Source organism: Fulmarus glacialis, unplaced genomic scaffold, assembly GCF_000690835.1.
Source record: "Fulmarus glacialis isolate BGI_N327 unplaced genomic scaffold, ASM69083v1 scaffold20754, whole genome shotgun sequence".
In the NCBI taxonomy this organism is placed as follows: Eukaryota; Metazoa; Chordata; class Aves; order Procellariiformes; family Procellariidae; genus Fulmarus; species Fulmarus glacialis.
In genome coordinates, this window is record NW_009206365.1 from 77,456 (window position 1) to 89,497 (window position 12,042).

The 12,042-nt window shown below is 39.9% G+C and overlaps 1 protein-coding gene across 1 annotated transcript in view; it reads right to left on the reverse strand.

The window, feature by feature from the left end:
- Positions 1-5,443: 5,443 nt before the first annotated feature.
- TRPC7 (transient receptor potential cation channel, subfamily C, member 7) overlaps positions 5,444-12,042 on the reverse strand; it is a 71,307-nt gene continuing 64,708 nt past the window's right edge. The window contains exons 9-11 of the mRNA XM_009575726.1: positions 10,872-10,952; positions 6,333-6,408; positions 5,444-5,586 (exon numbers count right to left, since the gene is read on the reverse strand). Of these exons, the coding sequence (XP_009574021.1) occupies positions 5,444-5,586; positions 6,333-6,408; positions 10,872-10,952 (300 nt within the window). The remainder of the gene's footprint in view (positions 5,587-6,332; positions 6,409-10,871; positions 10,953-12,042) is intronic.

The following is a 12,042-nucleotide window of genomic DNA, read 5'->3' on the forward strand; positions in this document are numbered from 1 at the left end:
CCTAATTAAACCCTTGCAGCAGAATAATTAATCATTAGCAAGGGAATTAAATATTAGTCTGTATTATAATAAACATTAGTTATATATTAACAAGCTCGTTAGCTATTCATTAACCTTTTAAGCCCTTCCAAATTCCCTTTATCACACTGCAGGTTTGTGTTAAACATCTGTCTCAAATGACCTTAAGTGAGTGTCGTTTTGCTTGCTGTCAAAGGCATTACAAATTCCAGAACCAGTTTAGTTGTTTTGCCTCTTTGGTTATCATCTCCCTTTCTATTTGTCTTTATTTAAATTCAGCTATAGTGAAGACTTATCTCATTATTGACAGGGAGCCATTAAAACCTCCCAGAGACTGAGGGAATCACTTCCCAAAATGACGTATGATAACTGAGGCAATGATTCTTTTTTCCTGTTGTTGCTCTTGTGCTGCTTGCACCGGGCATTGGCAGATCTTATCCCTCACACCGGAGTACGTGCCCTACCACGGTGCAGGACAGGCAGCAAGAGAGGGCGAAGCTAATGGGTGTGTATAGCCCTCAATCAGCTTCAGAGCCACAGATCCATTTTTGGTCCCTGACTTCCAGCTCATTAAGGCAAATCCCTGAATTTTTCTGTGCCTCCCTTCCCTCACTGGAAGCTAGGGCTATTTCTCCTGCTCCCTCTCTTTTGTACTAAAAATGTAAGTTCTTTAAGGCCATAGTTTGTGCAGACTGGTGTCCAGCATCAGCAGGGTTTGCAGCCCAGTCACTGGCAAGGTAAAAACGAAGGGCAGGAACCAAGTGGGTGAAGGAGGGAGCAGTGGGACCTGCTGACACTAGCACCTCTAACTCTGGGGTGGTGAGAGTTTTCTGGCTAAAGCAAGGGCAGAGCTGCTCTTAGGGATCAGGCTGGGTCACAAGGAAAGCATTTATAATAGCTGGATAGAGGAAACATCTGTCCCCCCATCTGAAAGCCATCTTGCTCGACAGTCCTGGTAGCCTTGGCTATGAAGTCACGGCTTTCATTTCCCTGCCTGTTGGTTAACGACAGAGGCAAATGCAGACAAATTAGGAATGAAAGACCTGTTTGCCAGGTTCCTGCCTCCTCCCTCCACAGCCCAGACCTGGCCGAGGGCTGGTGATGCATTTGAACCCCTGGCCACGCTGCTTGGGTCTCCGGCGTTTGTGGTGATGGACTATGTCCTGGCTTGTCCTTGCTGAGTGATCCTTAATTTCTTACATCTTTTAATTAGGGCAATTCCTTTTGGCCTGCTGGAAATGCTTTTCTCATGTAGATTAATTAAAAATAAAGCTGAGCTCTGACAATTTAATGTGCTGTGAGCTCTGGTCAGGATGCAGGCAGCTTTCTAAGCCATTATTCATGACACAGTTCTTGCTTTTTATGTACTTCTAAACCGTGTTTTGTGGGAACTGGGGACAGCAGTTGTTCTCTGTAGGGTTACAGAATTCTGGGCAGAATTAGTCCAGCTGTGAGGGCAAAGCTGTGTATGAAACATCACCTCCACTCTGGGCTTCAAAGCCCATCCCATGCTGCTGAAAGTGGTGGCATGATGCCAGATGCCCTCGGGCAGCTCCTGTGTTCCAGGATTTGCACCTCTGGTCAGCAGGGGTTCCTGCCTTAAAACCTTGCAGTTCAGCTATTTAAAGCTATTTCAAGCTAATGGTTTCTGCTGTTTGCTCCCTTTCTGTTAGCAGCAGCTGACTGGTTTGGCCTTTGCAAGGCGTGAAACAATTGTCTGAAGACTTGGGCAGTCAACAAATCAATATTGGCTAGTTAATTACTTTGTTCTGACTTTCCTCAGGGTGTCTATTTAAGTTCTAGTTTGATTGGCATGTGGGATTTCCAGAATTAGGACAATGTCTTGGAGAATATTCACCCTTGTGTAGGTGACTTCAGGTTAGTTTCATCTTTCTCTAACGTATTTCCCATAAAAAGTCATAAGTCTGTATCTACAAAGAGTTTGGGGAAAGTTGCATTCCTTTGCAGTATGAATTTGTCCAAGGAATATTAAATCCTGTATTTCAAAGCCAAAAGTAAGAGCTGTTACAGACCGGATTAAACCTAACCCAGCAAGTGGGTTGCTGTGGCACTGGCCTGCCATGGGGTCTCTCTGGTGATGGGAGATGGGACAGGTCTGCTCATCTCAGGTCTAATCCGATCTGGGACCCACCTACTTTGATTTTTCCTCTTCAAACTCCCTAAGTTCTCTCAGGGATCTTTTAGTAAGGCTTTTTAATTTCAATTTCTTATAAACAGAGCTTGGAGGTTAAACCATGAATTTAACATCGTTTCTGCTGAGAGCACATCAATACACAGTGTGCAGCTTCCTTGGGTGTGTTCCTGGGACCAGATGAGAAAAGCACTCTGATGAAGTGGGATTTTGCTTGTCATGAATATTTATATAAGAAGTCTCAATGCCTTGATAGTTGCTGAAATGTAAATGCAAAAGGGGAGGAAGCAGATCTTATTAACAGTATTTTTTATACATCTTTTAGTCTACTTTCGAAGTTCTAGAAAATATTATGCTCTCTCATAGCAAACTCCTGAATGCAGAGCAGCATGCTAACTGCCTGGGGCAGGACTGCGCTGCTTCACTTACACAGACGCTATAAGGGCAGCAGGCAGCAGCTGATGGGGCACGGCTGCACCTCCGCCTGGCCCACATAGTTCAGCAAAGCTATTCGCAGTACGGTGGGTTTTGTGCTGACCAGAACGTGCATTGGCCGCAATATTCAGCAGTAGGAGAACGCTCCTGCTGGCGTTGATGGACTTTAAGACAGGCCTTGTGTTGAGTTGCATTTAAATGTACAAAATGTAAGTGCACCATAGCATGTCCACTTAACTTTCTCGTATGACTTGGCATGCAATATCATGAGAAATGGAAACTATGGTGGTTATTGTATGTTCTACCCAGAAAAATGCTGCTTAAATTCCGAGGGGATGCTAAAACACTGAATGGGAAGGGTAAAGCAATGCTTTGATCAGGAGCCAGGTGTAGAGCTGTAATAAAATTAATTTTTAAGACAGTGCTGTGGCAACAGGGCTGATTTTCTGAAACTGAGAAAGTTTTACACAGTGACTGGAAATGGAGAGAAAAAAAACAGTGTTGCCATGAAAGATATTCCTCCTTCTTACGGGGAAAACTGAGTATTTGAAATCAGCAACATTTTCTGGTTTAAGTAGCAGAAGACAGCCCAAGTGATGAGTTATCATTCTTGCAGATGTTATTACTTGCAGTGTCTGTCTTCTTTCTCTGGCATTTGATACTCTCTGCTGAACATTGACATGTAAGTGTTTCATCATGGCACGACATTGCAAGAGCTATCATGCAAGAGCAACAGATTTCCCACATTTGCAAACAACGGCTATGGGAAACGCTGCCTGCGCTGGAGCGCTGTGAAGTACCACTTACCGAGGTGGGGTAATGCAGGCGCAAATACTGTTTCAGTTGTCTTACCAGCTAACGCCTGTAAACTTCAGTGTTACTCACTCGACTTTCGATTGCACGCTCAGTGCCAGCACTGTGCTTGTCTGAAGCCGGCCGAGCTGAATTTCTGTTTTTGGAAGGCAATTTTACAAACGCATTAATAAGGATACAATAATTTCAAATTAAGGACCACAAATAAGGAGTTATTTTTGCAGACTATAGTTGGTCACAGAACCTTTAATTTCTTAGTTTTATTCCTTTTAAATGTATTGTAGTTTAAGTTTTGCTTTTTGACTCTCTTGGGCTTCAGAATTCCTATAGCAAAATTTCTTTATATAATGATTTCACTGTTGACACATCACAGAAAAGCAAAAAAATGTCCATGTATTGGATAGTCAAAAGATCAGGCAAATATTTCACTCAATGTACAACAAAATATTATGAGGTAATTTTATTTTTTTCCCATTTTTAAGTAAAAATATTACAGTATACAAGATAATCTTATTAAAGGTAAAAATACAGTATTTTGTTTTTTCTCTAAACAGATCTACGTACAGTACACTTTTTATTTTGTTTTCTTTTTTTTTTTTTTTTTGTACAAATATAACTATTATTCTATTAGGCTATCTGTGTTCTCATCTGGCACTTAAGAACTGATCACAGGTCACCTTCTGGTTCTGTTTGTTTTTCTTAGCTGATACCTAAATGTAATGTTCATCTTATAGGTGTCTCTTGTAAACAAACAGTACAGTTCAGTGGTGCCCAAGTAGTAAGGTGTGCTTTAAGTAGTTGAAATCATGTAGCTAAACGTAAAAACCCAAGCAATCCAAGTTTGCAGTTGTGGTGCGCAGACCCATCACTTTCCAGTCGTAGAAACGCAATCCAAGTACTTGTATTACTGCAGCCTTTAAAACAGTTTTAATCCCTTCCTCATCCTCTGTAAGAGCCAAACACATAAGACAATAATTTCTACAAGGATTTTTCCTTTTTTTATCAGAATGTTCTCAGTGGAATTGAAGCCTTTTTGTATTGATGTAAAGGTTTGAAACTACTGAGCTATGGTCTTCATGATTTATCTCACCCTATGGCTTGCCGTTTGACCTCTGGAATCCGAAAGCCGAGCTCAGTTGCATCAGTGTCGCTGGATTAATATTGTTCCTTGAATGAACACATTAGCACAATTATATGCCATTTCTGGGTATTCCTGGGAAGTGAGTTTCACACCATTATGAATATTTCAGTACACTGTTGTTGAAGCTGGGATCATCTAAGGATAAAAGAGAGGCTAGGTGTGTACAAAGAGGTTATATGCATTAGTGGACGGGCTAATATAGCTGGAAAAGGCGTAGAGGAGTTTTTGGCTGGGAATCCTTTTATCAGGTTGTAGCAGAGGGGTGAAAGGATCCTTTACCCAACAAGCTTGGTCCATTTTTTCCAACACTGTCATCCAGTCTAAAAAGTAGATGACCTCTACCTGCCATACTTCACCTTGGTGATTTCAGCAGATTATTTCTCATTTGCTTTTCATTAACCACAATGCTGTTCAAAGTTATCTTCATGGATGCCCGTGTAAACATAAAAGGAGAGTACACACCCAAGGAGTTTTTAAAACTTTTCAAGGAATATGCTTGGCACATTTTTTCTTCAGACTTCACCCAACTCTGATCAGTACAGTCCCAGTTGGTATAAATGAGCACAGTTGCATTGTCTTCACGAGAGTCAGATGGGTGAAGATCTGGCTTTTTTGCCTTTAAGTAGAGGTGCCTTCCCTATGGTGCATCTACTTCTGATGTCAAAGGGCACATATTTTTACCAGTAAGTCACTTTTGTATCATAAAAGATTTAACTGGTAACTCATCAAGCACGGGAGTAATGCAAAGTGCTCCTACCAATACTTGCTTGTTAGCAAAAGTTGAGCGTGCGGTACCCATCTTTTGCATGGTTTTTGCCCTCCTAAGATGCTGGTTGAGACTGAATAATGTTTAGAAAACCAGTTGCCTTCCTCTGTGTTCACCATCAAATGTCCTTATTTAAGTTCTTCCCAAATTTGTCGCTCAGCTGCTGTATTAGTCTTGCCAGCTCACCAGTAGCTTGTGACTTTTCCTCTAAGAGTTCATAGCGGAGACTAGAAATATCTTGCTTAATCTCTTTAAGTTCTCCTAAAAGGAGGAAAATGTTCTTATTAGCAATATTGAATCAAATAAGTAATCCCTATGGTTTTAAAACCTGAGAAAGCATTAATTTCAGTTTGCTTGGTCATGAATGTGTGTGTAGCTCCATATGATGTTCCTGCGTCTATGCACTTAATACTTGACTTATACAAAATAACCTGTACTTGTGGTAATGGTACTGACAGCAACAGTAAGTATGTATGGAAGGTTCATCTTTTTTCTCAAGTCTATTCTCTCTCCACATATGGATCTCCACCTACATAGGGCATTTGCAGGAGGGTAGCAGGTAAGAGGTGTTAGAAAGAGGTTCTTTGCTGTCTGCATACAAATCCTGCATGATACCATGGCCATAAATATCCTTATCCAGTTCAAAACAGGTCCTTGGGGCAGGCATGAGCAGTACAGTCAGAAATTCCTTTAATTAGACCCCAAGACAAGGTTAGGTGTTGGCAATATTGTGGGTGTTGTAAAGCAAGGAGAGATAGAGCTATGGGGCAGAGCAGGGCTATGTAAAGACAGATCCTATGATATGTGTGTTCTGCTAAGGAAAATGAAGGACCCAGAATTTCAAGAGCATAAAGGTGGCTCAGAGCCACCACTGCTCACCTTAGTGCGAGCATGAGCATGCTCTCCCTCTGCAGAGGATGTTTTCTAAGCTCAACCCTCTTACTGGCCATATCAATAGCAATAACGTTACATGCTCTAATCTGTGTCAAATATGAAAATCCACTTGCCTTCATTGACCTCATCATTTTCTCGGTCAACCTGAGCCTTCAGTACATACCGCTTAATCAGACGTTTCATTATTTTCTGAAAAGAGAACAGAAACAATTATCTTAACATGAGCTTATCCACATTGCCTTAATTCTAGTCTTATTATGAACAATTCAAACACCTGATTTCACTATGGATAAAACCTGGCTTCAGAGGATGCAAAGAGAATTCTTTATTGATTTCCCATTTATTTAATAGTTTATATTATTAACTTTGTACTACAATAGCTGATTGACAGCCATTCCATAATGACCCCACATAGGAGGCACTTTGGGGTGTTCAGTGGAATGCGCATGAATGTAGAGTATGTCCCACAGATGATCCAACAGCAAGCTAAGAAGTGGGATCCAGAGCCTTCCTTTAGCATGTTGCTGTTTAATGTATCCATAAAAAATACTTTACAGGAAGAAATAAGTGGTTAATTAATGATATTAGCAAACTCACTCATGATGATGAACTAAACATCTGACCCCAGGTTAATAGAAAGACTCTGTTTGCTTTGGAATTGGAGTTTTAGGAGAGAAAAATAAATGTAGTGAAGGACAGAGAAAAAAGAGTTTGAACAGAATTGGAGAACTTGGCTTAAGGGAGAGAATTTTCTTAGGGAAATGGCAGATTTTAAGGGACATGTACAGGGACAAAATAGAGCCATAAATAGAGACTTATAAAATGGGAGATGATTGTTAGTAAGGAACAGCATATATGGAAATAGTAGGAGATGATTATGGATACGAACTTGCAATGTGATATTGTTCAAAAAATGCATAAGTTACATTTATCTAGAAGGCAAGTAACTTTGGCAGTCCTGGGCTACACACTGGGTTACAGCTGAAGGCCTGCGTCATTGCCAGTTCTTCACTAAGAAAAGACACTCATCAATGGGGGAAAAAAAAATCTCAACTCTGATAAACATAAAAAGGATTGCTCTATCAGAGACAATGATTTAGGTGCATCCTCTGCAAACAGAGGAGAGGTCGTTGAGCATCCAAGAACAGATGCACAAATGTCTTTCATTGACCAGATGGCCGCTGTTAAGGGAAAAACCTCTCCCAGCATGGGCTCACCTATTCACAGAGCAATCACGTCTCTGCTTTGAACATCACTGAAAAATGCTGCAAAGAGTGTGAAATATGAATTAAGAAATCAGTACACCTCCTCTTTTTTCTTAGCAGCCAAATACGGATTATAGCAGTGCAAAAGGCATGTAAACGTCAAAGAAGGATCCAGTCCTTGGTGTATGTCATACAGTCATGGAATATGGGATGTCTAAGACTGTCCTTGTATCAAAGAGGCATCTGGCTAACCGGGTGAGTCATTAAGGCAATAGAGATGAGGCACAGAGCACGTACGCTGTGTTGAAGATGGCCAAGGTAGTAGAATCCAGAGGGAGGTAGGGTTTTCACCTGAGAAAACATAAATGAAGTAATGTTTGGGGAAAGTAGGGAAATCCTGGATCCAAAAAGAAACGACTTTTTCAGAACAGACGACAGAGGACATTGAGACTAAAACAAGGAATCAGCACACAGTGAATGCTCTTATTACCTGGAAAAATATGATAACATAACATCTGTCTACTCCAGTTTCCATATAGCTTGTATTTTTGAGGGACACTACCCAAATGCTATCCTATATTAACCACAATGTGTGATAGAAGTCACAAGCTTAAAGCTGCCTAGTCTATCAAATACATGTTGTAGTCAGATTTGGCTACAGAAACCAAATATTAAAAATGTGACCGCTTTTTAACAAGAGTCTACTTAGTCACTTAGTAGATATTTCTGCCAATAACTTTAGGAAAGTAATTCATTTTTGCGTCAATATTGCACTATGGCTTCTAAGCCTTGCTCCTCCCCTTCTCCCCAGTACTGCTCCTTTTAGCTACAATGAGTGAAATAGCTTCTTGGCAAAATAATCCTGGTTACTGCAGGGAAATGCTGAAAAAAACTTCCAGACAGCCTCTTGGTAACAATTAAAATACATCTGACTTCTATAAAGTACTGTCCCCCAATTCTCTAAAAGTCAATTGAAATTCTTCAGGTCTTAGAGATCTTTTATACTATGCAATACTCTACTGAGTGTTGGTCTTAAAATGGTCTTAAGAGAATAGGTTCTAGGAACAGGTCAGGCATTTGTAAATTATAAATCTGTACTGATTTCGATCTTTTTTATGTATTTATTGGCACAACCTTCAAGCTCGGCATTTGCCATCAGCTATCTGAACACCTTCTATACCTTCTAGTACAGAGGGAAATGAGAAGAAAAGGACAGATTTGTGGCCAAGGCACTGCAACAGGACTCATGAGATTTGGGGTTCAGTTTCTGGTTCAACCATAGGCTTTTTGGGTCTGATAAATCCTGCTGACCCTCAGTTCCTTGTCTTTAATGTGGAGGCCATGATGTCTTCCCACTTCACTATTTATAGTGTTTTATTCTGGACTTCACTTATATGTGCCATTGAAGATCATGTTGTTACAGACCTTAATACTGCTATTTAATTCACAGGTTTCTTCTTGATGCTGTGTTTGTGGGCACTGCAGATGTCATTTGGCATGAGTGTGGTCCCAGGGCAGCACTAATGGGAGGAAATGCTTTGCACCTTCACGTCCCTGGTCAAAATCAGACGCAAGTCAGCAGTGATCAGAGGGGACAACTACTCACTGGGGCATCAGATCTCAAACCTGGTGATCTCAAATGCAAGTTATCAGTTAGGCAGTAGAAGAGCTCAAGAGTGAAGGGAGCAAAGGAATTTGCTCATTTCTCACCCCTTTGCTATTTTGTCTCTCCAAACATTAAAGAAGTATACTTCTGAGCCTTTAAAAGTACAAACTATTCCTTTTATTTTTTTCCTGACAAATCCTTTCCTGAGTTTTGTAGATGAAGTCGTTGATGATAGCATGACAGACTGCAGTGCTGAAAGTGGGAAAAACTTGTGAGCTTAGCACAGCATTTTAGCAATGCTCCAACTTAAAGTCTCAGCTCAAGAGGGTTTGATAAAGGCATCGTTTTGCCTGGACTAGTTTATTCCCAGATCACGGCAGCTGTGTGTTGACTTGTTCTTCCTAATTTTCAAATTATTGCATCTGTATATTTTTGTTATCCCTCAACAGCACTGCCTGTATGTACATACACTCCAAGTACACATACTGCAGATATGTCACTTGATAAATACCACTAAAGAAAACACTTCAGCAAGAAGCTACTGCTTCAGAGGTTTTCCCAGTTGTAGAAGAACGCTTGCTGGCCAGATTATCAAATTGTTTGTTCTTCTTTATATTTAGATAATCAAGGCTATTACACTCTCCTTATATTATTCGGGAAACTTCTTCCTGCAGCAACTGAAACTTTCTAAGATCATTTGAAGACAAGCCTAGTAGGAGTATTATTAAAGCAAAATAACAGGTAGTTATCTTTTCCCATTTATTTTTCACAGCTGCCTTTGGCTTTTTCAACCTTGGAAATAAGGGTTTACTTTACCACAAACTCATTTAGAAATAACAGCTACAGGAAGGGAACGAGTCCAACAGAGGTTGACACATTTTTCCATTACTTGTGAGTTTGACTGAATGGGAAAATGTCAGAAATGCTGAAATGCCATTTTGAGTGGGACACAATCATCTCTTCCCTTTGCCTTTAATGGTATCAAGCCAACTAACTCCAGATGCCAGAGGGAATGTATCCCATTTCTAACTTGGATTTTTAGACACACCTTCTATCCTGGCACAAAAGCCTGGAAAACTTTTAAAACCAGTAAAAATTTATTACTGCTGTACAGCCTAAGAGCCCATTGTGCTGAATGCTGTACCAACACAAGACAAACCAATTCTAGAATTGCCATTGCATTTTACCCGATTTAACTATTACTTTCCTCAACTTTCTTTAATGTCAGTTCCTTCAGACATATCACTTGTCATGAGATTCCTTTTCACTTTACGTTAAAAAATAAGGAAAAAATCCTGTGGGGCACATTTTACGTATTGTGTTACTCTACTACACATGTTTGCACAAGAAATAATACAGCTGCTGGCACGAACACTCCAGCTGAGACAGTTCCTGCTGGGGTACCCCATGCCACCGCTGCAGCCACAGGTATTTTTGAACCGTACCACATTGCAGGTTGAGCTTGGTAGGACAAGGCACTGCCAGAGAAAGCACATGCAAATGTTAATGCAAAGGCTGGAGAGAGGCTCTATGTCATGACAAATGAAATGTTGTCAATGCAAGACTGGAGGATTAAATCTTGAATGATATTTCTTGTATTAAACTAAATACTCTTGAGTGGCATTAATTAGCATGACAAACGCTAACACCATGTGTATTTCCATGGGTGATAGGCTGCGTTTGTCTCTGAAGTGCCCCAGCCCAGTCCCGTGCCCGTGCTAAGCCACAGCCTGGCACATCACAGGATGGCATCGACTGGAAGAAAGCAAACATGACCCTTGCAGGGAAGAGCTGTTTACTGGCAGATCTCTTCCTGGCTCCTGCTTTCATGCTGTGATTACCTGATATCTTGTGGGCTTGTTATAAGCATTCTTCCCAGAAAAATTTTCTGTATTTCGAGTGCTAGAGTGAAAACGAACTTTCTGAAATTATAAAACATCATGATATAATTAAACCAATGATAGCTTCTCATACCCAGACACCCCAAACTAAACAGAGCTTTATAAAAACAGTAGGAAATGGTTCAATGTATGAGTAGAATAAATGCCAGCACATTCAGGTTTAAAAAAGTAAACTTTTGAAAGACAGAAAATGGTCAAACCCCAAAAATTACTGGAAAAAAGTTGTATTCTAAATTGTCTAGACAAAAATGGTATTCTCACACAAGCTTTAGAAGGTGTTAAGAGGCACAAAATATGTTAATCTTAAATAGATCGGTGATTATCAATTTAGAACACAATTTAACAAAGGAAGAAAAATAAATGCTTGTGTTTAAAGAGAACAAATCGATGTGGTACGAAAACAAATCCTGAAACAGAACTGATTTTCATCAGTCCTTTTAAAGCAGTAGTACCATTTGCTACTTCTTTAGCTCAACAAAAATAAGCTTTTTTTTTTTTAGATAGAGCAGTATCTTTTATCAGTGGACATCACAGCTACTAATTTTGTACTCTAGAAGCTTTGAAGGAGAGTTTTCTGAAGACTACACACAATATTTGTAAGATATTCCTTTGATTCTGTTTTCCACCTCTGAACTTTTCGGTCCAAGTTCTAATGAAAAAGAAATCGCTTATTCAAAGGAATTCATTCGTATCATGGACCTCTGCACCTATATGCAAGTGCATGTACAGGGAAAGCCCTGGGTAATGACTGGACCAGAGATACTGAGAAATAGGAGATTTTTTTTTCTTTTTTTTTTTTTTTTAAATCAGAATGCTGATAATGATTGGAGTAAACGTCTGAAGTAATCATGTAATTATTTTTTTTTTTATTTCTCACTCATCAGATGTGCCATGGTCTTACAGAGACTATTTTGAAGATGAACAAAATCAACAGGCAAGCAAGAAATGACTGATATTCTTAATTGTTTATGTTAAAGCCATGGAAACCATGAATTTTGCATAAGTTCCATGAAAAAGGGCAAGCACTTTCACTAATGTGGCTTTGGGAAGGAGAGGCTTAGAAAAAAATTTATTACTTTGGTTTATGCTTTGAAGCAGAAATTAAATTTCA